The following is a 23,355-nucleotide window of genomic DNA, read 5'->3' as shown; positions in this document are numbered from 1 at the left end:
ATAGTGTAATTATAGTGGACATTTTTGTTACCTGCATGTATTACCTTGCACTTGTCCACATTGAATTTCATCTGCCAGGTGTCGGCCCACAACTGAATATTATCTAAGTTCCTTTGAATAGCCTGTGCTGCCGAGATTGTATCTGCTGAGCCACCTATTTTAGTATCATCTGCAAATTTGACAAGTTTGCTAACTATCCCAGAGTCCAGATCATTAGTATAGATTAGAAACAGCAAAGGCCCTAATACTGATCCCTGTGGAACTCCACTAACAACCTCACTCCAGTTAGAAGTGACTCCTCTAATCGACACCCTCTGTTTCCTAGACATCAACCAGTTCATAATCCATCTACTTACCTATAGCTTCCAATTTGAGGATCAGTCTTTGGTGTGGAACCTTATCAAAAGCTTTTAGAAAATCTAAGTATATCATATCATATGCTTTCACATGATCTACAGCTGCAGTTGCATGTTGACTATTGTGAAGGAATACGCCCATCCCTCTGTTAAGCTGTTTGTAAAACCTTCCAAACAAAGGCTTATCTGGGGTGGGGTTGTGGAGCAGCCATCTTGGGGAAAGTAGGGGAAGGTTACAGAGGCCATCTTGGGAAGGGACTTTAGAGACCTGGGTCACCTTATCGCTGACATGGGGAGGGGGTTAAGGTTATTGTGTGGAGTGTTACTTCCTTGGTTTATAGTTTAGATTTGTTTTCTAATTAAATATAAACTTTTATTATAAGTTTGTTATGTTTATGTAACCTTATTTTGGGAATGTATGTTTTTAATGGTTCTTTTGTTACCCTTATTCTCTAATGGTTGGGTTGAGGGGGCGGGGCTAAGCTTCCAACAGTATAAGAGCTGGGTCAAGGAGTTCAGTAGGAGAGAGCTGTGTGGTGGTGAGCACCTGCCTGTTTGTGGTCCTGTTTTGTGGATTTCTTTGTTTTATTTTCGTTTGGCTGAAATTATTTAGTCAGTGTCTTGGCAGTGACTACACTGCTTTTGCTCTGGTGTTTTGACTGAAAGACCATAAATGTCCCTGTTTTTGAAGCCTTGCTATCCTTGTTCGTAACTGTCTGACTTTGGGATGACTATGATTACATGACTATCATCAAGAACATGGTTTTCATTAAGATTATATTTTCTGTTTAATCAAATAATACAGGTGAGACTGATTGATTGGTCTGTAATTTCCTGGCTCAGTTTTGTCCCCTTTCTTGTGGATTGGTTTGACATTTGCTGTCTTCCAGTCAGTTGGCACATCCCCTGTTCTAAGTGTCATTTGGAATATTTGTGTTAGCAGTCTATAAATAATTTCCCCGATTGCTTTAAGTACTGTTGGAAATATACCATCTGGCCCAAGTGATTTCTTTTCAATTCTGCTAGTCCCTTTTTTTTCCCTTTAATCTTTTTTGGATGTACTATACAACATTTTCATCTGAATTAATTGAATATACATACAATTGCTATGAAATTGAAATGAGGGAAAATACAAACCAGTGTAAGTTTATTTTATAGCCTTCCAAAGCAATCTGAACTGTCTAAAGATGAGCAAAAATCATCGTCCACACCGACAGAACAATGTGAAGGTGTAGATGTTACAGAAGTGCAGCACGCTGTCACACGGTACAGGAATTGGCGCCCTGTCGTCCATTTCTGGACAGAAGCCAAGTGATTCCTCTGCCAGAAGATCATGTGATTACATCCATTATAGACAGAGTCGGTAAGTCACTCTACTTTTTACGTTGTATCTTTAGTGATTTATTCTGTTATCCTTTGTGTTAAGTAGCCTATGTGGTGTGTAATTGTCAACGCCTGAGATCGATGTGACAAGCAAGAGTCATAATTTTAAAAAGCAGACTATTACTATATTATTTATTATCTTAATTCTCTTGTAGACTTTATTTACCTAATATCACTGACGTGCACGTGCAAGCCCCTCGGACAGTCCTGGTCTCGGCTTGGACTCGGATATAGTGGTCTACAGCACTGACCATTTGACACCTCACTGACTCTACCTCCAAATTCCTTAACTAGCTCACCTTTCCTTCAATCTAGTTACTCTAAACAACACGGCAGCTGGATTGAATGAACTACAATTAAGACAAACTAGGAATAAGACTAATTTAAATGAAGGCAAAACTGAAAACAAGATTAGGAATGCTAAGACTGTCTGAAAGTAGAAACCTGTCCTGTGTCTGTTATATAGAATTATGAATACGCCTACAACACTCTGGGATCCGTAACTTACTCAAACTGTTTTTCACAAATTCAGCATCAACATTTGTCCATGGATGACCTCCACATAAGCTTAATCAATTCAATGAAGTGTCTGCTAAATCAATTAATCCCACTATAACATTATGTGCGGCAATTATTTTGTATGGGATTCCTTAAAAAAAATATATATATAAACCATTGTCAGTGGATCAGTTAGTCGTTGTATTAACTGCACATTTTTCAAGGTAGTGATTTATTTCTGCTGGATAAACTGAAAACTTAGTTTTTACAATAAGCATTTTGACAAAATTGAAAAATTAAGAAACAAAAAGGCAAAATAAATCCTCATTAGCATCAGCACATTCGCGTCTCAACACCTGCATTCCGTAGCTGAACGCATGCTCTGTTAAATCCTAATCGATTGTTCCACAAACTCTTGACTTTTGACAGTGATTCAATGCTCTTTCCAACTCACAAATATGTGAGTGGTAACTCACAAAATTACAATTTGTAAGTTGGATCGAGCATTTAATCACTGTCAAAAATGTCACAAAGGTCACATTTTGCATTTACAAGTACAAATTCTTTTTACAAATCTTTTTGATAGTGAAGTAGATGGCTGTGCTGTAGTAAAATAGTAGTAGAGAAGTGCTGATAAATAGGAGGATTATTATTATTATTATTATTATTATTATTATTATTATTATTATTTCTTGGCAGATGCCCTTATCCAGGGCGACTTACAACATAAGTGCAAACAAAGTGCAAAAATACAGAGAAGTAGAATAGTGAAGTAGCCGTGTTGCATACAATAGATCGGCTCTGCATTGTGCTATATTGTGCTGCACTGTATTGAGCGGTGCTCTGTTCTCAGTGCTGTCTCTGGTGCCCCCAGGGGCCAGTGTGGGCATCACAGTGGTTTCTCCAGGCGCAGCACAGAGACACGAATAGGGCGCATGGCGAGGGACGAGATGATGATGAGTGTGTTCTGGAAACCCAGGGCGCGGTACAGTGCCAGTGCAGCCACCTGAGTGCTGCTGGTCTGCAGGATGACGCGGCTGTAGCCCCTCTCTGAGCAGAAGGCCAGGGCGGTCTGTGCTAGCCGCCTCCCCAGGCCTCTTCGCCGCCAGCCTGGCAACACCAGCATCCTGAACAGCTGCGCCACCTTCCCCTCCTCCTGCTCCAGCCTCTCTCTCTCACTCTCCTCCTCCTCCCTACATCTCTCCTGCACTCCCTCCTCTCCGTGACCCCTGACTTTTCCCTCTGCCACCTCGCCACTCCTCATAGTAACAGCCACCGTCCCCACGATGACCTTTGACCCACCGTCGACCTCGGCCTCTGCGACCCAGAAGCACTTGTCGGGGTGGGACAGGAAGTGAGCCTTGATGTCAGCCATGTCACTGCACAGCTTCTCTCTGACGTAACTAGCATAGTTCTCCCAGCAGAGGAAGAGCAGCAGCCCCACCCACGCGGCACACGCCCCCGCCACCGCCCAGAGGGAGCCCCCGCTCAGCACCGCCGCCGCCACGGCCATGCCCAGGGCCAGGCCCACATTGTCGGGGTGACGGAGCGCGTGCAGGAAGGCGGGGCAGATGTGCCCCAGGGTGCAGCGGCGGAACAGAGACAGCACCTCCACCTGGTCACCCCCCCGATAGCGCCTGATCACTATGCCCTGATCCTGCGCCACTGAGGGGGGGCGGGGAGAGAGAGGGGAGGAGAAGGAGGAGTGTAAAAAGCATACAGTACATCACCATGCAGACACAGTCCAGTTCTGACGCACTTCCGTATAGACACACACACACTACATAGTAAAGTAGATAGACAACTTTACATTGCAGTGCAAACACTACTGTACAGACAAAATACCAAACTTACTGTTTCTCTCTCCCTTCTCTTCTTGTCCTGCTTTTTCCTTTCTCTCTCTCTCTCTTTATTCCTCGGTACCTCGGTTTTGAACTTCACTGACAGTAAATCTCATGTCAGAGAGAGACAGATTGACACAGTAGGTACACAGGTGTCCTGTGGGGGTAAGAGATACAGAAACATTAATGCAATACATTAATAAAGTGCATAAATGACAAATTATTGCATTTGTCCGTTCAGTAGGCTTGTGTACAGATGTCCCTGTACAGGACTCTATTGTACTGTACTGTGTACTCATGGGCATAGGTTTGTCTCCAACATTGTTGTGTTTTATCTGTGGCCTCCGCACTAAAGTTGGATGAATACTTGGACAGGAACTCGATTTTTAAGCATTCGAATGTCGACTTTCCATTTGAGGTGACCGTGACATGCTAAAGGACCTATACTTAATATAGTTCTGGTATCTAAGTTGGCTAACGTTAGCATCGCAGTAAAATAGCTAACTCCGACTAGAGTTCTCTATACAGTTTAATAAGACTGATTTAGTTATTAATCTCGTACATTTTAATGCAATGTATGTTAACTTATTGTTCTGATCTGCCATTATTAATAGTATTAATTTGTGTTCCATCACGAGCCAATAGAGTATTCTAATTGTGATTGACATGTTCTCCTACATCACCACTTTGATAAAAGTTATTAGATATTAGATAAGGAGGAAGGGCAAAACATACAATCTAACTACCATTTCTGACTGGGCGTTACATACATGTGACTTATTTGAGCCGTCCGTACATTTTTGGGTTTGACAATTTAAAGTTCTCTCAACATCGGTGCCCCCCCCTCCCTGTATGGTTGAAAGGGTGTGTCTGTCAGGTATGAATGTAGAGGAAGTTCCTGTGCAGCCCAGACATCCGGACCAAACTCAACGATCTGGGAGGCGAGTTAATCTAGTCAGTCAATCAGTGTATTGATATTACATTCCCAGATTATAATCTGGGTTTAGGAGAGAAATGGGTCACAGAGAACAATGACATCACTGTGTCTGTATTAACCCCCCACATCTCTCTCCCTATTTCTCCCTCCCTCCCTCTCAGCAGTGAGTGTAGGGGAGATGCTGTTCAGTGATCAGTATTTCGACTTGTTAGAAAATGAATTGTAAAATTTGACGTATCTGCTCCCATTTCATCTAGTTTACTTTGTTGAGCAGCCCATTTAAAAATGAACCGTGTATTACTCAATGTATCATGATCAGATTAACACTGACAACATAGCTAAACGTATCCTAGATATTATCGCTTCTTATTTAAAGAGAATTAAACTGGGTTGCATTATTAAAGTGCACTTGTGTTTAAATCCGTCTCACTCAGCATATCATGAAATACACAGTCGCAGCCTACATATGTAGCATTTTTTCTCTGTATAACCTACATAAGCTTAATCACTGTGGCTAAATAAATGAATCGCATCAATAACATGCGCGGCATCAACTTTTAAAAAACACCTTGTCCTGAAACCCTAATTAATGCATCAGGTGGGGACTGTATTAATCGCTAAGTTTTCAAGGTAGTGATGTATTTCTGCAGTCGGTAAAGTGTCTATAGGATTACCATTATGCTATTATACCATTATGCCAGACTTATTCTGGGCTTTCAGAAACTTGTTTGAATTGAAAATACTGTAGTGTAAATAATAATACATCACTTTAATACTACTACTACTACTAATATTGTATTTTCTACAATGTGTTACACTGAACAGATTTGTAACAGTAATAGTGGCATTAAGGTACAATAGTTCTGCTATATAGTTTCATGCTGGGGAACTATTTCTAACTGGGAATAGACAACCCCCCCAAATAAAAGGTGGGCCTTAGTGTTTGCATTTGCTCTTGAAAATGTGTAAACATTGTTATTATTATTAATAGTAAAGTTAATTAATAGTTACACTATGTAATACAATATTTTCAATTCAAACAAGTTTCTGAAAGCCAAGAAAAAGTATTTTTCTGTTTTGGACGTCTTTGTAAAGCAGCAATTAGGGGGCAATTAAATCGTTTCTTTTCTTGCTTCAGGACAGTTGTTGGATGCGGCTGTTGCCCTTTACATCATCCAGAACATAAGAACAAAAAGCCACTTTCAAGCTAAACAAAGTAGAAAACAAAGACAAGGTGCACATCTAGAGAAATAAAACGAAATCAACCCAAAAACACAAGCCAGCAGATGACAACCGTGACACTTCATTCTGAAAGAAAACAAAAAGAGCACTAACCCAAACCATGAAACCACCTAAACTAATCTAAACTGCAACAGAAACAAGCTACAAAAACTGCTCCCGTTTTAAAATCCATTTAAAACGACAATCCTAAAAATATCTGAAATCTTAAAAACAAATCTACACCTACCCCAGTCCCAACCCGCATGAACTGACCTCCCCACACGCAGCTGGTGCTGCTGCGCCAGTCTGCGCCAGTCTGCGCCCCTCTGTGTGAAAATGAACTCCTCAGCCACCAGCATCAAAGACATCGAAACAATACAGCTTATACTTCGTTTCCAAACAGACCCTCACACTGAGACCCCCAGCTCGTCTGCCTGGGGTCCGCTGGCCCTTTAAAGCAGGGGGCTACACCGTCTTTAACCGTTTCCCTCCTGCACTGCTCCACACACTTCACATGATTCTGTCTCATAGTGACCCATTTGCTACTTACGCATAGATGACAGGATGGGCTGCCTCGGGTTTGCAGGGTTTTAATACAGGGCGGGTGTTGGGAAGCAGCTGGTAGCCCATTCAGACAGGGTGAGATTACCAATATGACCAGTCAGCCCATTTGTTTCACACTACCGGGCAGATCATCCTGATCCTAAGGGGAGCTTAGTGTGTTCCGGGTTTTACAGTCTCACAAAGATCATTACACTTTTTGCTTCTTCATGTGATTGATCACATAAAAACAAGCCTCTCTTTTTAACACTTGAATAGTTTTAAGAGTGTAAACTGGGAAACTAAAAACCGGGACATTGAAACCAGTTTTAATGTCAATCCAGGATGTGTGGTCATCATAGTCTTTCATGTTTGCGCCTATTTATGCCCCAAAAATGAATAGACAGTGATGCACTTCCAGCATCCTGTACCCGCCGTTTTCTTTCCCCCTGCCTATCAATAGCAGTAATATGATCTATAGCACCAGTGCGTCTTTCTGTATGCATCATTGCTGTGTGTGATGATCCAACTGAAATAACTTGGGATGTGGAAGTCACACGGGTTTGACGTTAAAAGGAAAAGTATCCATAGCCTACCTGTTTCCTTTGTGTGCTGTGCTGTGCTGTGCTGTGCTGTGCTGTGGATCGTGCTTCTCTGGCTCGCTAGGACAGAAGCCGCAATTATAGTCTTAACCCGACGTCTCCGCCCTGCTAATGCGGGCTGCGGTTGCACTAAGGCAACGTTAAAGGGGAAATAGGTTTATAATGTTTCTTACAGGTAAACCTTGATGTGATCCAATAAACTGGAACATAGTGAATGCTATCTACACTCCTGTGTGGCTTTGGCTGTGTGTTTGGGCTCATTGTCCTGCTGGAAGATTAATCTTCTCCCAAGTCCCAGGTCTCTTGCAGACTTCAGCAGGTTTTCTTCCAGGATTTCTCTGTACTTTGCTGCATCTATTTTGCCCTCTACACTGTTAACACTTTTCCCGTAGAAAAACAGTAAAGAACTGGCAGCAATTAACGGTATCTTGCTGTAGCTGAAATGTACAGTTTGCTACTGTTTTTGCAAATACAGCATACAGCTGTTATTTTACTACCTTAAACGTAAAATATGGACAAAAGGATCAGCAGTTAAATGTTTATTAGCACTTTTTCACAAGAGGTATATTTGCAGGATTTTACTGTACAAATACACTACATGCTACTGTATGAGCTATTGAGTAATGGACTGCTAGCAAAAAGGACTACAATGCGTTAACTTTTTTTTTTTCCTAAACCTTGTGATTTAATACATTATTCCTTAGTCCTGCTATAACAAAATACCATGTTTTAATACAGTGTATAAATGTAGCCTTTGAACTAGTGACTTAAACTTTTAACACAAATAATACAGCTTCAAAGTGTCTTCTTGTCTCTTTATTTGCAAAAACCCATTCTTGCAAAACGTCTGTACAAAATTAGAAGGCATTTGGTAAAACAAAGCCCAAGCTGATTCGGGTAAATAAACTTACATTTCAGCCATATAAATAATAAATACATATTATAACAAATAATAACAAATCTCACAGTCTGTCCAAACACTGAACTCTGGACACAAAGACTGAGTAAGTTAGTAAATAACTGAGAAAGTGGCTGAATGAATGACTAAAACAGTGTGTGAGTGTCTAAGAAAGTGTCTGTGAATGAATGAATGAATGACTGACTGGATTCACTGACTTATATAAAGTCCCACTCAAAGTCCTGTAAGAAAATGGAACCTCCTGTACAAGTGACTGGAACTAAGACGGTTCAGGTTCAATGTGTTTTATTACAGAGTCCAGAATATAGATCACAGTATACAAGTACACCGGGTACCGCAAGGCAAAACTGATACAAAGACTTTATGGACAAGTCAGCTTTTATGAGTTGAACCCCACACACCAGAGTATCCAATGGCAGCTGCCTATTAGCAAATCAAGTGACAATGGAGCCCTCACCTCGCTCTCCCACATTCCAGGGTAATGGCTCACCCGTTCCCCTCACCCATACCTTTCTCAGAGGTGATTAACTCACCCCTCCCAACAGAGACAGGCTGTCTTTTTACTAATCTGGGGTATGGTTTTAGTCTGAGATTATCTCAATCTGGAGGTCCATCAGAGGGGCAAGGAAGAAGCCTTCAAGATCTGGCATCTTCAAGATCTGGGGGAGCTTAGGGTCCCATGATGGGACCCCACCTCTCCCCCTGCTGGAGTTCAAGTCTGAGATATTTTATTGCTTTTATTGATGATTCATTTGTTTTTAAAAATGATTTTTAATTGGTTTTAATGAAATGTATTGATTTTAAATTCACTTGTTGTTTATTTTATTTTATTTTCTTTGTCAAATGCATTTACCATTATGATTATCATTTAAATGCATCAGATTGTTTTGTTTTTGTTTCTTTGATGTTTTTGTTATTTTATTGATTTATCTGATGCAATTCCCGTTTACTTTAATGCATTTGACTGTTTTGTTGGTTTGGCAGTTTGCCATTTAATCACGAGTTGATTGTTTTGATTGAATTGTTGCACATTTATATTTTGAGTTAGTTGGTTTTTAAGTTTTCTTTGACTCACATTAAGATTTTAAAAAGTGATTTAGAGTTGTTTCTTTTAACATTTTAATCAAAAGTATTACAATTTTGTTTGTTTGTTTTTATTTTGTAATTGTAAAATACTTTAACCTAATAAATAGTATTTTGTTCCTATTGATACTAGGGACCCCACCTTGCTCAGCCATATTCATTTACCTCCTGTGAATGAGGACAATACCCAAGAATATTTCAGGAAATTACTTTAAACTGTGGAAGTTTATCAGGGTGGAATTTACCCAGCTTCAGCAATTGCATTATTCCTTACAGTCCATTAGTTTCTTTAGTAGACTGGAGACACGAGGGTTGAGTGATGTCATCTTTTTCTGGGTGACCTAGCTTCCCCGTACACTTTGACAGGACTTTGTCTCGTCCAGCCTGGGTGCCTCTCTCAGGATTTATCCCAATGAAATGCCTGAAAAACAAAGGTGCACATTTTTGGAAGTCCTATTGCAGTCCTGGCCACAACACTGAAGAACAAGTCAATCTGGGCAATCCTTGGGTATGAAGAAAAACTCAATCTCATAAAAAAAAAACTCCACCTGCTCAAATATGAGCAATATAACATTAGAATACAAATCAGCAACAGTTAAACTGCTAATATTAATTATCCTGTTTGAATATTCTATCACCAACTTGGACCGACACAATTCAAAATACAGCCAACATTAAAGAAGCAAAACACTCATAACACTCTTACAGAAAAGATTTCCCCTGCAAACAGAGATATGTACAAATTAGAAAAAGCTTACCCAAATTATTAAGCACAAGGGCACAGAAATTTAACGTTTTGACAAACGATGCAGGTTTTGGTAAATGACTGTAATTGTTTAGTTAGTTAAACTAGCGAGATAATATTAGCAAACAAGCTGCCTGTCATTTCAGGGACAGCAATGGCACATTATTTAAATAAAATTTGCAACGTTGTTTGAAGGCTGCACTTTGCAGAATAAAAAGAATTGACGTTTTTATGAAACTCCCCCTGCAATATGGAAGATCCGATTCAGAAATCCAGCTGCACTCTACGGTGTCACAGCTGCACTTGGCTTCCCACCGAAACAAGTGTTTAAAAAGTTAGGTACCATTCCAGTTTCACCAACGTTTTCTGATTAAAAGAGAAGGAATATGCATCCCTGCATAAAACTTAACATTAGCAACTGCACAGCTGCATTTCCCAAAAGTGTTGTATGCTTCATATGCGTCGTAAATAGATTGTAGAAATTATTGCCACCAATGGTTTCTGCAACCTATTACAATGCTTTTGCGATTTGCAGTCCAGATCTGAACTTTGAAGTTGTTAACGTTAGCTGAGCACACTGACCGCTTGAGTGAGGGGATGTATTATGGCTGTGCTAAAAAGCAAAGAAAAAGGGTACTCGCCTATTAATTCAGAAGATGACGATAAGTGAAAAACTCAGCACTTAAACACGTGTGGGCTCACTGTAGTTTTGTATTCCCAAAATGCAATGCAAGAAATACTGTAAAGTACTGTTTCCTTTCCTTTGAGCAATCAACACTGTAAAATACCATAATATTATGTCTAAGTCATTTAACAAACCAAAATTAACAGTAATGTACTGCATTTAAATATAACAGGATTATACTGTTGATATTTTGAAGTAAATTAACAGCAATTTTTAAGAGTGTATCTTTACAAGGTTTCTTCATGGTGTAGTTTAGGAATTGTAGTGGTTTTAGTCCCAGGATACACTGATGAAGAAGTAACAAGTTTATTATATAAAACATAGATACAGGTTAACCCGAAACCCTCCTCTCACATGACATGAAGAAAATAACTAGGGATGTGAGTTCAGAGAAGCTTTTTTGGATCTTCAGATAGACAATAGTTTAGTCTTATCTATCAGAAGTGATTACATCTCATTAAAATAGCTGTACAAATTAGATTTACCACATACATAATAATTAAAACGGACCTGAGTTTGTTGCTGTTGTTGAAGTGTTGATTGGTGCAGGTCAGCATTCTTCAGGCAGTCCTTAATCAAACACCTGTGCCCCAAAACACACAATCTCTATACTGTTTAACTGTTTCAGCTGATTGAATATCCTAGAAAGTGTAAGTTGCTATTTTTAAATGTTCCCAAACTTTCAGCTTCTACCACATCGCTGGGGAGTTTGTTCAGATTGTGACGCCTCTCTGTGTGAAGAAGTGTCTCCTGTTTTCTGTCTCGAATGCCTTGAAGCCCAATTTCCATTTGTGTCCCGGGTGCGTGTGTCCCTGCTGATCTGGAAAAGCTCCTCTGGTTTGATGTGATCGATGCCTTTCATGATTTTGAAGACTTGACGTAGTCTCCTCTGTTCCAGGGTGAAAAGGTTCAGTTCCTCAGTCTCTCAGTAGGACTTTCCCTTCAGACCTGGAATAAGTCTGGTTGCTCTCCTCTGAACTGCCTCTAGAGCAGCGATATCTTTCTTGAAGTGTGGAGCCCAGAACTGCACACAGTATCCAGATGAGCTCTAACTAGTGCATTGTACAGTCTGAACATCACTGCCCTTGTTCTCAATTCTACACTTTTGACAATATACCCTAACATCCTGTTTGTCTTTTTTATTGCTTCCCCACATTGTTTGGATGGAGAAAGTGAGGAGTCCACATAGACTCCTAGGTCTTTCTCATGTATCTGCTCAGCCACTTATTTTAGTATCATCTGTAAATTTGACAAGTTTGCTAACTATCCCAGAGTCCAGATCATTAATATAGATTAGAAAAAGCAAAGGCCCTAGTACTGATCCCTGTGGATCTCCACTAACAACCTCACTCCAGTTAGAAGTGACTCCTCTAATCGACACCCTCTATTTCCTTTATATCAGCCAGTTCATAATCCATCTACTTACATTACCCTGAATGCCTACAGCTTCCAATTTGAGGATCAGTCTTTGGTGTGGAACCTTATCAAAAGCTTGTTCAAAATCTAAGTATATCATATCATATGCTTTCACATGATCTACAGCTGCAGTTGCATGTTCAAAAAACTCTAATAAATTAGTAAGACATGATCTGCCTCGTCTAAACCCATGTTGACTATCTCCAAGAATATGGTTTTCATTAAGATGCTCCTCTATTTTCTGTCTAATCATTTTTCCCAACATTTTACAGGTGATGCAGGTGAGACTGATTGGTCTGTAATTTCCTGGCTCAGTTTTGTCCCCTTTCTTGTGGATTGGTTTGACATTTGCTGTCTTCCAGTCAGTTGGCACATCCCCTGTTCTAAGTGTCATTTGGAATATTTGAGTTAGCGGCCTATAAATAATTTCCCTCATTTCTTTAAGTACTGTTGGAAATATCCCATCTGGCTCAGGTGATCTGTTGGTTTTTAATTCTGCTAGTCCCTTTAGTACCTCCTCCTCATTTATCCTGATCTCCCTTAGGATTTGGCTGGACTGATTGTTAACCTGTGGCATGCTATCTGTCTTTTCTTTTGTATAAACCTCTGTGAAATACTCATTTAGAACATTTGCCACATCTTGTTCATTTTCCAAGATACTTCCATTTTTGCCCTTTATTTGTTTCACTTCCTCCTTTATTGACCTCTTGCTGTTGTAATATTGAAAAAAGCTCTTTGTATTAGTTTTAGCTCAAATAGCTGTTTCTTTCTATATCCATCTAAGACCTTTTTACATATTTTTCATATTTTGTTTTGTCTCTATCCCTTTTGTATGCGCTATACAACATTTTCTTCCTCTTGATATTGTTTTGCATACTTCTGTTAAACCATTTTGGCCAATGTTTTCTGGTCCTCAATTTGCTAAGTTTTGGTACAAATTTCTCCTGAGCCTCAAGTAGTATATTCTTAAAATATAACCATCCATTTTCAACTGAATCTGTATCTGACCAGCTACAGTCCAATAAACAGTTCCTGGTTTATGAATCTACTACCATCCTTGTCTTTTTGAATAGTGACTCTACTAACATGGCGCTCGACCACATTAAAAGACCACACTGAGTAATGAATGCATCACATGTTCAGTTGGAAGTTGGTTCTTCACATAAATCTCAGTGGAACAAACACACTTGATTCCACTGGAGTGTTACTACATAACAGTGACATACAGTATACAACACACACAAACCATAGACATACACTACATTATACAACACTCATATAGCATGACACAACATTTCTCAATTTCAGCATCACTCAGTCATTGAGTAAATTGGTGTTTATTGTACAGACAAATCTCCCATGAGAGCAGCATCCTCTCAAACTGACACAACTGTAGGGGGTGTGCTGTAGTAACAGTGTCGTAGATTGCTGTCTCTGGTGCCCCCAGGGGCCAGTGTGGGCATCACATTGGTTTCTCCAGGCGCAGCACAGAGATGCGAGCGGGGCGCATGGTGAGGGGCAGTGCCCTGGTGAGTGTGTCCTGGAAACCCATGGCGCGGTACAGCGCCAGCGCAGCCACCTGAGTGCTGGTGGTCTGCAGGATGACGCGGCTGTAGCCCCTCTCTGAGCAGAAGACCAGGGCGGTCTGTGCCAGCCGCCTCCCCAGCCCCCCCCGCCGCCAGCCTGGCAGCACCAGCATCCGGAACAGCTCTGCCACCCTCCCCTCCTCCTGCTCCGGCCTCTCTCTCTCACTCTCCCCCTCCCTACATCTCTCCTGCACTCCCTCCTTCTCTCCATGACCCCTGACCTCTCCCTCTGCCACCCCACCACTCCACCTGGTAACGGCCACTGTCCCCACGATGACCTTCGACCCCTCTGCGACCTCAGCCTCTGCGACCCAGAAGCACTTGTCGGGGTGGGACAGGAAGTGAGCCTCGATGTCAGCCATGTCGCTGCGCAGCCTCTCTCTGACGTAACCACCATAGACCTCCCAGCAAAGGAAGAGCAGCAGCCCCACCCACGCGGCACACGCCCCCGCCACCACCCAGAGGGAGCCCCCGCTCAGCACCGCCGCCGCCACGGCCACGCCCAGGGCCAGGCCCACATTGTCGGGGTGACGGAGTGCGTGCAGGAAGGCGGGGCGGATGTGCCCCAGGGTGCAGCAGCGGAACAGAGACAGCACCTCCACCTGGTCACCCCCCCGATAGCGCCTGATCACTATGCCCTGATCCTGCGCCACTGAGGGGGGGCGGGGAGAGAGAGGGGAGGAGAAAGGAGAGAGAGAGATGATTGTAAAAGCATACAGGACAATACAGTGCAGACACACACCATACAGACACACACAGTACAGTACAAACAAAATATCAAAGTTACTGTTTCTCTCTCCCTTCTCTTCTTGTCCTTCTCTCTCTATTCCTCTGAGTTCCTCGGCTTTGAACTTTACTCACAGTAATCAGATGAACTACAGGCTCTCACGTGTCAAAGGGAGACAGATTGATACAGTAGGTGTGTCTCTGACTGAGTTTAGACAGTCACTTATGCCATTATGTCAATCACCCAGTCAGTGTATTGATATTACAATCTCAGATGATACTCTGTGTTCAGGAGAGAAATGGGTCAAAGAGAATAAAGACATCACTGTGTCTGTATTAACCCCCCACACTTATCTCTCTCTCTCTACCTATTTCTTCCTCCCTGAAGTGTTTAGATGCAGGCAGCAAGGGAGGAGGAGAGAGGAAGGGAAAGACTGAGAGAGGAGGACGAGATAGGGAGGGAGACCAGGCAGTGCACCTGTGACAGAGAAATCACTGAGCTGCCTGAGATCATGGCCAGAGTGAGGGAGAGAAAGAAATGAAGGAAGATGGGTTGGCAAAAGGAAACAAAAGTATAAAGCTTGAAAGAGAGACGGGGGAGAGAAGGATGGCGAGAGGGAGGGCAGTGGGGTGGCGTGGGCAAGGACCCTGGGGCTGCAGTCTTTTGCTAAGTTCACTACGCAGCGCCGCTCCTACAGGGTGGGGAGCCTGAGTGGACCTGGACAGCGCGGACTTTGGCTACTGGGTGGGTGAGATCCAAGTCATGACCTCGGCCCAGGGAAAAGCTGATATCGCTCTCAACACCAACGCACTGTCACTGGGTAAGACACTGACACACAGGCACAATGAAACATTGATACACTAATGACTGTGTGTGTACTGAGTATATCTGTTGCAGGTCTGTCCACTGGGTAGAAGGTTACAGGAAAGATGGAAGTTTACCTGCAGAGCTTCCACCCAGAGCACTACCAGAGACTGCTGGCCAATCACATACTGCGACACTGAGACCCAGAGCACTACCAGAGACTGCTGGCCAATCACATACTGCGACACTGAGACCCAGAGCACTACCAGAGACTGCTGGCCAATCACATACTGCGACACTGAGACCCAGCGCACTACCAGAGACTGCTGGCCAATCACGTACTGCGACAGAGAAACACAGGGAGGATGCGAGATGCTTTAAGGAGCCCTGGAGCACAGATAGACAGATCGACAGAGAAGGCCAGTGTGATCAATCTCAGTGGAATAAACACACTTGATTCCACTGGCGTGTTACTACATAAGTGACATACAGTATACAACACACACAAACCACAGACATGCACTACATTACGCAACACTCACAAAGCACGACAGCATTCCTCATAATTTCAGCATCAGTCATTAAGTATGTTTGTAACCATACAAAGCCAACCTGTGGCGTGATGCACACGAATTCTCTTCTACCCAGTAATTGTCGACTACGCCACTTTGGAAATTTCACCCAAAGAAGTACTTAGAACTAAGGACCAGTTCCCCAATGCAGGCCCCTCCTAACCAAATAAGATTAAGCAGAGACGTGAAATAAAAGACATGGGGTAACTGTTTATTTTGTATAGAATAATAAAACTAGTTATAATGATTCAAAACCGATTACAATACATATAGGCACAATTGAACAATCACCACCAGGGGGCAACCAACACTTGCTTCAGCCTAACCCGAGTAATACATTACAAGTGCAATTACATTAATCATAAATCCCCAAAACAGTGTATACATATAGATTTATGAGGAGCCGGTAATAATGTTTTGTATAAACTGTATAATGTTTTATATTAATGTTTGAAATACTAATGTGTCAACAGAGCCAACTGTATTAATCAGTGGTCTCAAACTCAACTCCTGGAGGGCCGTGTGTATGCTGGTTTTCGTTCCAACCAAGAAGTCAGTTACTTAATTTGTCCAATTATTTTTTCAATTTGACATATTTAAAAAATATATTGCGAGGTATTTTACAGTTGATGATCTAAAAGTGCATTTGATTCAAGGTACAGTTGCTTATAAAATACCCTGGGGCCTGGATAGGTGTTTAAATGTATCTAGCTAATTAAACAATTAGACCAATTAAGTGATTGAGGATTCAGTTGGAACGAAAACCAGCATACACACGGCCCCCCAGGAATTGAGTTTGAGACCACTGGTATTAATTGTCAAGCAAGCAAATGTTAGCAAGGCTGTTTTTACGAGTGCTGACGCTGCAGAAGTCCCTCCCAGCATTTGCTTCAAGGTGCTCTGTGGCTTATCTTAAAGCTGGAGAGGTCACATCATGGTTATTGATTAACAGCTGCTATGATGACCATGGAACTGGACCTCTCCCAGTATATCCAAGGAAGCCATCAGGTTTCCGCATCCCACACCTTCCCTCAGGAAGACAACCATGAACATTACAAGATAACACTTCTTGGAAATCATGTGACTGACCCTGCCCACAGAACCACATGTCATGCATTATATAAAAGCTGTTAACATTTGCAGATCAAAGAGACTCCACTCAGGTGGAGAACTTCCATGTCAGGGCCTCCCAGGCCTGGCATGTTAAATAAATACATTATCCTCTGTGCTTGAAGACTTCAATTCTTTACCTGGGTTCTACAATGTATGAACTATAAGAAAGTCACTGTGCACATACTTTCTAAAAAGAACCACTAATTATATAGTTAAAACAAATAAAATAAATAAAATCAGGAGAATATATATAAAAAAAAACATAACCCAATCATTTGTCCACTGTAACCACTAGAGCTGGATACGTTCTATCGCCCCTCTTGATTACATACATCCACACACACACACAAAAAAACAAATTAAAAGAAAATGCGTAGAAAACAGCAGCTGACACTCTCCTCACAGTACCGCAACGTCCTGCGTCACAGAAGAACCGCTAAGCAAACTGAAAACAGCTCAAGCGCCCTGGCGTAAGGGAAGGCAGAGACTCGCTGCCCACGCTAGGGAGCTCATTTATATATATCCCGTACCCGTGGAAACCCGTTAGTGAAGTTACCTGCACCAGCTGCATTTAATAATGAGGACCAATTAACCTCACTGGTTTACAAGTAAATTGTGTTTATTGTACAGAAAAATCTCCCCCGGAGCAGCGCCCTCTCACACTGACACAACAACTGTTAAAGCAGGAGGCAGTGCTGTAGTAACAGTGTAGTAGAGCAGTGCTGTTACAATGTGGGGGTTACAGAGAAGTAGAATAGTGAAGTAGCTGTGTAGCATACAATAGATCAATGCTGCATTGTACTATATTGCATAGTGCTGTGATGTAGTGAGCGGTGCTGTGCTGTGCTGTATTGCGCTGCACTGTAGTGAGCGGTGCTCTGTTCTCAGTGCTGTCTCTGGTGCCCCCAGGGGCCAGTGTGGGCATCACAGTGGTTTCTCCAGGCGCAGCACAGAGATGCGAATAGGGAGCAAGGCGAGGGACGGGACACTGGTGAGTGTGTCCTGGAAACCCAGGGTGCGGTACAGCGCCAGCGCAGCCACCCGAGTGGTGGTGGTCTGCAGGATGACGCGGCTGTAGCCCCTCTCTGAGCAGAAGGCCAGGGCGGTCTGTGCCAGCCGCTTCCCCAGCCCCCCCCGCCGCCAGCCTGGCAGCACCAGCATCTTCAACAGCTCTGCCACCCTCCCCTCCTCCTGCTCCGGCCTCTCTCGCTCACTCTCCCCCTCCCTACATCTCTCCTGCACTCCCTCCTCCTCTCCGTGACCCCTGACCTCAGCCCCTGCCACTTCCTCACTCCACCTGGTAACGGCCACCGTCCCCACGATGACCTTCGACCCCCCGGCGACCTCAGCCTCTGCGACCCAGAAGCACTTGTCAGGGTGGGACAGGAAGTGAGCCTCGATGTCAGCCATGTTGCTGCGCAGCATCTTTCTGATGTAACCAGTATAGATCATCCAGCAGAGGAAGAGCAGCAACCCCACCCACGCAGCACACGCCCCCGCCACCGCCCAGAGGGAGCCCCCGCTCAGCACCGCCGCCGCCACGGCCACGCCCAGGGCCAGGCCCACTTTGTCGGGGTGACAGAGCGCGTGCAGGAAAGCAGGGCAGATGTGCTCCAGGGTGCAGCTCCGGAATAGAGAGAGCACCTCCACCTGGTCACCCCCCCGATAGCGCCTGATCACTATGCCCTGATCCTGCACCACTGAGGGGGAGGGATGAGAGAGAGGGGAGGAGAAAGGGCAGGGAGAAGAGGAGAGAGGAAAGAGGGAGGGAGAGAGAGAGGGAGGAGTGTAAAAGAATACAGTACAGTACAGACACACAAATATCACATCTTACAGTGAAGATACAAAATTTCAAACTTACTGTTTCTCTCTCCCTTCTCTTCTTGTCCTTCTCTCCCTCTGTTCCTCTGAGATCCTCGGCTTTGAACTTTACTCACAGTAGTCAGATGAACTTCAGGCTCTCACAAGCCAGAGAGTGACCGATTGATACAGTAGGTGTGTCTCTGACTGAGCCTAGACAGTCACCCTCACTGATACACTTAACGAACACTCACATACTACTGCTACTAACACTAAACATAATAACAACAATAATATATTTAGGTGTGTTGGGTTCCCTGGCTGTGTGTTTGGTACGTAGAGTCATCCTGTGGGGGTAAGAGAGATACAATAACATTAATTTATTCCATTAAATAATAAAGCGGATCAATAAAAATCAGACGAAGCATTCAATAGGCTTGTGTGCACTGGACTGCACTGACTACACAGTACTACAGCAGATATTACTGTACTGTATTACACTGGAATGTGTTATACTGGACTACACTGTGCTATATTGTCATGTACAATATACACTCACCTAAAGGATTATTAGGAACACCATACTAATACTGTGTTTGACCCCCTTTCGCCTTCAGAACTGCCTTCATTCTACGTGGCATTGATTCAACAAGGTGCTGAAAGCATTCTTTAGAAATGTTGGCCCATATTGATAGGATAGCATCTTGCAGTTGATGGAGATTTGTGGGATGCACATCCAGGGCACGAAGCTCCCGTTCCACCACATCCCAAAGATGCTCTATTGGGTTGAGATCTGGTGACTGTGGGGGCCAGTTTAGTACAGTGAACTCATTGTCATGTTCAAGAAACCAATTTGAAATGATTCGACCTTTGTGACATGGTGCATTATCCTGCTGGAAGTAGCCATCAGAGGATGGGTACATGGTGGTCATAAAGGGATGGACATGGTCAGAAACAATGCTCAGGTAGGCCGTGGCATTTAAACGATGCCCAATTGGCACTAAGGGGCCTAAAGTGTGCCAAGAAAACATCCCCCACACCATTACACCACCACCACCAGCCTGCACAGTGGTAACAAGGCATGATGGATCCATGTTCTCATTCTGTTTACGCCAAATTCTGACTCTACCATCTGAATGTCTCAACAGAAATCGAGACTCATCAGACCAGGCAACATTTTTCCAGTCTTCAACTGTCCAATTTTGGTGAGCTTGTGCAAATTCTAGCCTCTTTTTCCTATTTGTAGTGGAGATGAGTGGTACCCGGTGGGGTCTTCTGCTGTTGTAGCCCATCCGCCTCAAGCTTGTACGTGTTGTGGCTTCACAAATGCTTTGCTGCATACCTCGGTTGTAACGAGTGGTTATTTCAGTCAAAGTTGCTCTTCTATCAGCTTGAATCAGTCGGCCCATTCTCCTCTGACCTCTAGCATCAACATGGCATTTTCGCCCACAGGACTGCCGCATACTGGATGTTTTTCCCTTTTCACACCATTCTTTGTAAACCCTAGAAATGGTTGTGCGTGAAAATCCCAGTAACTGAGCAGATTGTGAAATACTCAGACCGGCCCGTCTGGCACCAACAACCATGCCACGCTCAAAATTGCTTAAATCACCTTTCTTTCCCATTCAGACATTCAGTTTGGAGTTCAGGAGATTGTCTTGACCAGGACCACACCCCTAAATGCATTGAAGCAACTGCCATGTGATTGGTTGGTTAGATAATTGCATTAATGAGAAATTGAACAGGTGTTCCTAATAATCCTTTAGGTGAGTGTATACTGTTTGATTCTGTGCTGTACTGTGCTGTGTGGCTGACAGGGAGTGTCTGTCAGAAATGAATGTAGAGGTGGAGAGGAAGTTCCTGTGCAGTCCAGACATCCAGACCAAACTCAGCGATCTGGGAGGTGAGATCAGAGCAGAGTCATCATCTTATACAGTTAGGTCCATAAATATTTGGACAGTGACACAATTGTCATCATTTAGACCCTGTAGGCCACCACAATCAATATGTGCTGTAAGTGTAGAATTTCATGTTAAATTTGAGGGTAGTTACATCCAAATTGGGTGAACGGTGTAGGAATTACACCCATTTTTATATGTGGTCCCCCCAATTTTAGGGGCTCAAAAGTATTTGGACAAACTAACATAATCATGAATTAAATTGTGAGTTTCAATACTTGGATGCAAATCCTTTGCAGTCAATGACTGCCTGAAGTCTGGAACCCATAGACATCACCAGATGCTGGGTTTCTTCCCTGGTGATGCTCTGCCAGCCTGCACTGCAGCTGTCTTTAGTTCCTGCTTGTTCTTGGGGAGTTACAGATCCAATATTACAACAATTATGAGACTGTCCCAATATTTATGGACCTTAACTGTGTATCTCTGTGTGTATTCTCTACTGTCAGTATATCAGTGCCTCAGTGTTAATACTGGGACTCTGTGGGTAACAATGACAATGACATCACTGTGTCTGTATTAACCCCCCACATCTCTCTCCCTATTTCTCCCTCCCTCTCAGCTGTAAAATGATCAGTATTTCGACTCTCCAGACTGGGCAACATGTGGCTAATTGAGAGCTTGGTTGGATCAAAAACCAGCAGAGACCAGAATTGGGATAATTAACATATCCCAAATATATGATTAGCGACAATATTGAATCCAGTTTAATTAAAATCATGTCATTTTAATCATTATTGACTGGCCAGCTACTACTTCTTTTTATTCATTTTTTCTTGTGGTGAAGCAGATAGTCACATGACTTTTCTCACAACGTTGATTGGTTACAAATTCTAATACGTAAGTTTGCTTCTACAAAATTAAAACTGATTTGAAAATGTTGAAGCAACAAAGGTGCTCAAAAATGTTGATCCATGCAATTTCTACAAGAAAAAACTCACTTTCTAAATGTTTTCTAGCAACATGTAGAATGGTGTCCAAATCTGTCTGCTAACGTCCTGCATTTGGCTGCATCTGACTCAAGGCACTTCACTTATTTCTCCCTTAACAATTCAGCCCCACTTTTGTGTTTTTTACTGTGTTGCTTTTCCACTATATTTAAAAAATAATAATGTGGTGGAGTTGGTGGGAGGGGGACCCATAAGGCAAGCCAAATGATCATTTAGAGATTTCTTTAATTCATTTCAATATTCAAAGTTCAAATATTTCAAGATCTCTCTAAATCAGTTATCAAGATCTTTAATTCATTTAAAGCTATCTGCAAATATTTCAAGATATCTGAAGTTACATTACTTAGAGAGATCTGCAAATCATTTAGAGGTATCTTGAAATGCATTTCAAGGGCCCCAGAATGTGTTAAACCAGCCCTGAGAGCGGGACGCAGTACAGTAGATACAGTACAGAAACAGTACAGTACAGACAGAAAATAAACTTACTGTTTCTCTTTCCCTTCTCTTCCTGTTCTGTTTTCCTTCCTTTCCTTCTCTCTCTATTCCTCTCAGTTTTGAACTTGACTCACATTATTCAGAAGACCTTCAGGCTCTCTGATACACTTAAGGAACACTCACAGACACTACTAATATTGCTACTATATTTCATATAATTAGTAGCAGTATCCTCGAACTCAATAGCAAATCGGAAATCATCACATTAGACATAGACACAGCTGCGCGCTGATTGGAGGAACAGCACGTCACAGATGTGTGCTCAGCTGGTTCGTCCCTTCACGTCCCCTGCTCCCTCTTTTTATCTTTGTATTGCAAATAACAGATACACGGATCATACGTTAAGAGGATCGCACAGCAAGGTATATACATTTCTACCCGGATATAACTCCGTCCAAGACAAGCACGTCCCCATACGAATACGTTTCCATTGTAATCATTGTAATCATCATCGAGATTTGTGCTAGTATAGATGCATTTTAAACGGCACAACCTGAGTCCCTTAACTTACTCTTACTGCAGATGTATAACTGCAAACGATACTATTTGCCGTATTATTTACGTCCTTAACCAGGGTAAATTACAGTTGAGACAAAATACACACGTTTCACGATTAATTATCCAGCTATAATATAGCAGGTTACAATTGAACTGACTGTATTTATTCATTAATTTAACTTGTAAATGTGCACACGTTCACTGAATCGTGTTCGCCTTCATACTGATTGTTTCTGCAGGGCTGTTATACAACACCATCCACAAAACGACAGCCTAGAGACACCATCCAGTTAAAATATTAATAAATATTAATAAAATCGGCTGTTACCGATCCGATTATTAACCTTTAGTTAGCACAAGTCTGATGTTGTATTATCCGTCTCCCTCCCTGCAATGGATCCACATTGCCCACTGCTAGGTTTTATCACATCCATCTTTTGGACTGTGTAAAGGAAAATGCAAAATTCACATAAAATATCTACGGAAGATCCTGGCCATGTGAAAGAAAAACAATCTTTAGAATTTCGACTTTAAAACTAGACATCCCGGGGTTTTGTTTTTTTCACCTTGGCGAGGGCTCTTCCCAGTTAACAAACAATATCTAATTAAGTTAATTAGTTGTGTGTTAG

General features: G+C 42.5%; 2 protein-coding genes across 4 annotated transcripts; both read right to left on the bottom strand.

Moving 5' to 3' along the window:
• Nucleotides 1-1,541: 1,541 nt before the first annotated feature.
• LOC136768580 (N-acetyltransferase 8-like) lies at nt 1,542-7,733 on the bottom strand. 2 transcript variants are annotated; one of them, XM_066722851.1, is made up of 3 exons: nt 7,373-7,733; nt 4,092-4,235; nt 1,542-3,902 (listed from the first exon to the last, which is right to left on the bottom strand). In XM_066722851.1, coding segments are annotated over exons 2-3 (777 nt in total). In that variant the 5' UTR covers nt 4,093-4,235; nt 7,373-7,733; the 3' UTR covers nt 1,542-3,126. The 2 variants fall into 2 exon arrangements, with proteins under 2 accessions (XP_066578948.1, XP_066578949.1); XM_066722852.1 differs by lacking the exon at nt 7,373-7,733 and adding an exon at nt 6,787-7,099.
• A 5,814-nt stretch (nt 7,734-13,547) lies between these two features.
• On the bottom strand, nt 13,548-23,238 carry LOC136768579 (probable N-acetyltransferase CML1). 2 transcript variants are annotated; one of them, XM_066722849.1, is made up of 3 exons: nt 22,220-23,238; nt 18,890-19,175; nt 13,548-14,464 (listed from the first exon to the last, which is right to left on the bottom strand). In XM_066722849.1, coding segments are annotated over exons 2-3 (777 nt in total). In that variant the 5' UTR covers nt 18,891-19,175; nt 22,220-23,238; the 3' UTR covers nt 13,548-13,688. The 2 variants fall into 2 exon arrangements, with proteins under 2 accessions (XP_066578946.1, XP_066578947.1); XM_066722850.1 differs by lacking the exons at nt 18,890-19,175; nt 22,220-23,238 and adding an exon at nt 14,600-15,142.
• Between the last annotated feature and the right edge of the window lie 117 nt (nt 23,239-23,355).

This window comes from Amia ocellicauda, chromosome 14, assembly GCF_036373705.1.
Source record: "Amia ocellicauda isolate fAmiCal2 chromosome 14, fAmiCal2.hap1, whole genome shotgun sequence".
NCBI lineage: Eukaryota > Metazoa > Chordata > Actinopteri > Amiiformes > Amiidae > Amia > Amia ocellicauda.
This window is presented reverse-complemented; position numbering and strand designations above follow the sequence as displayed.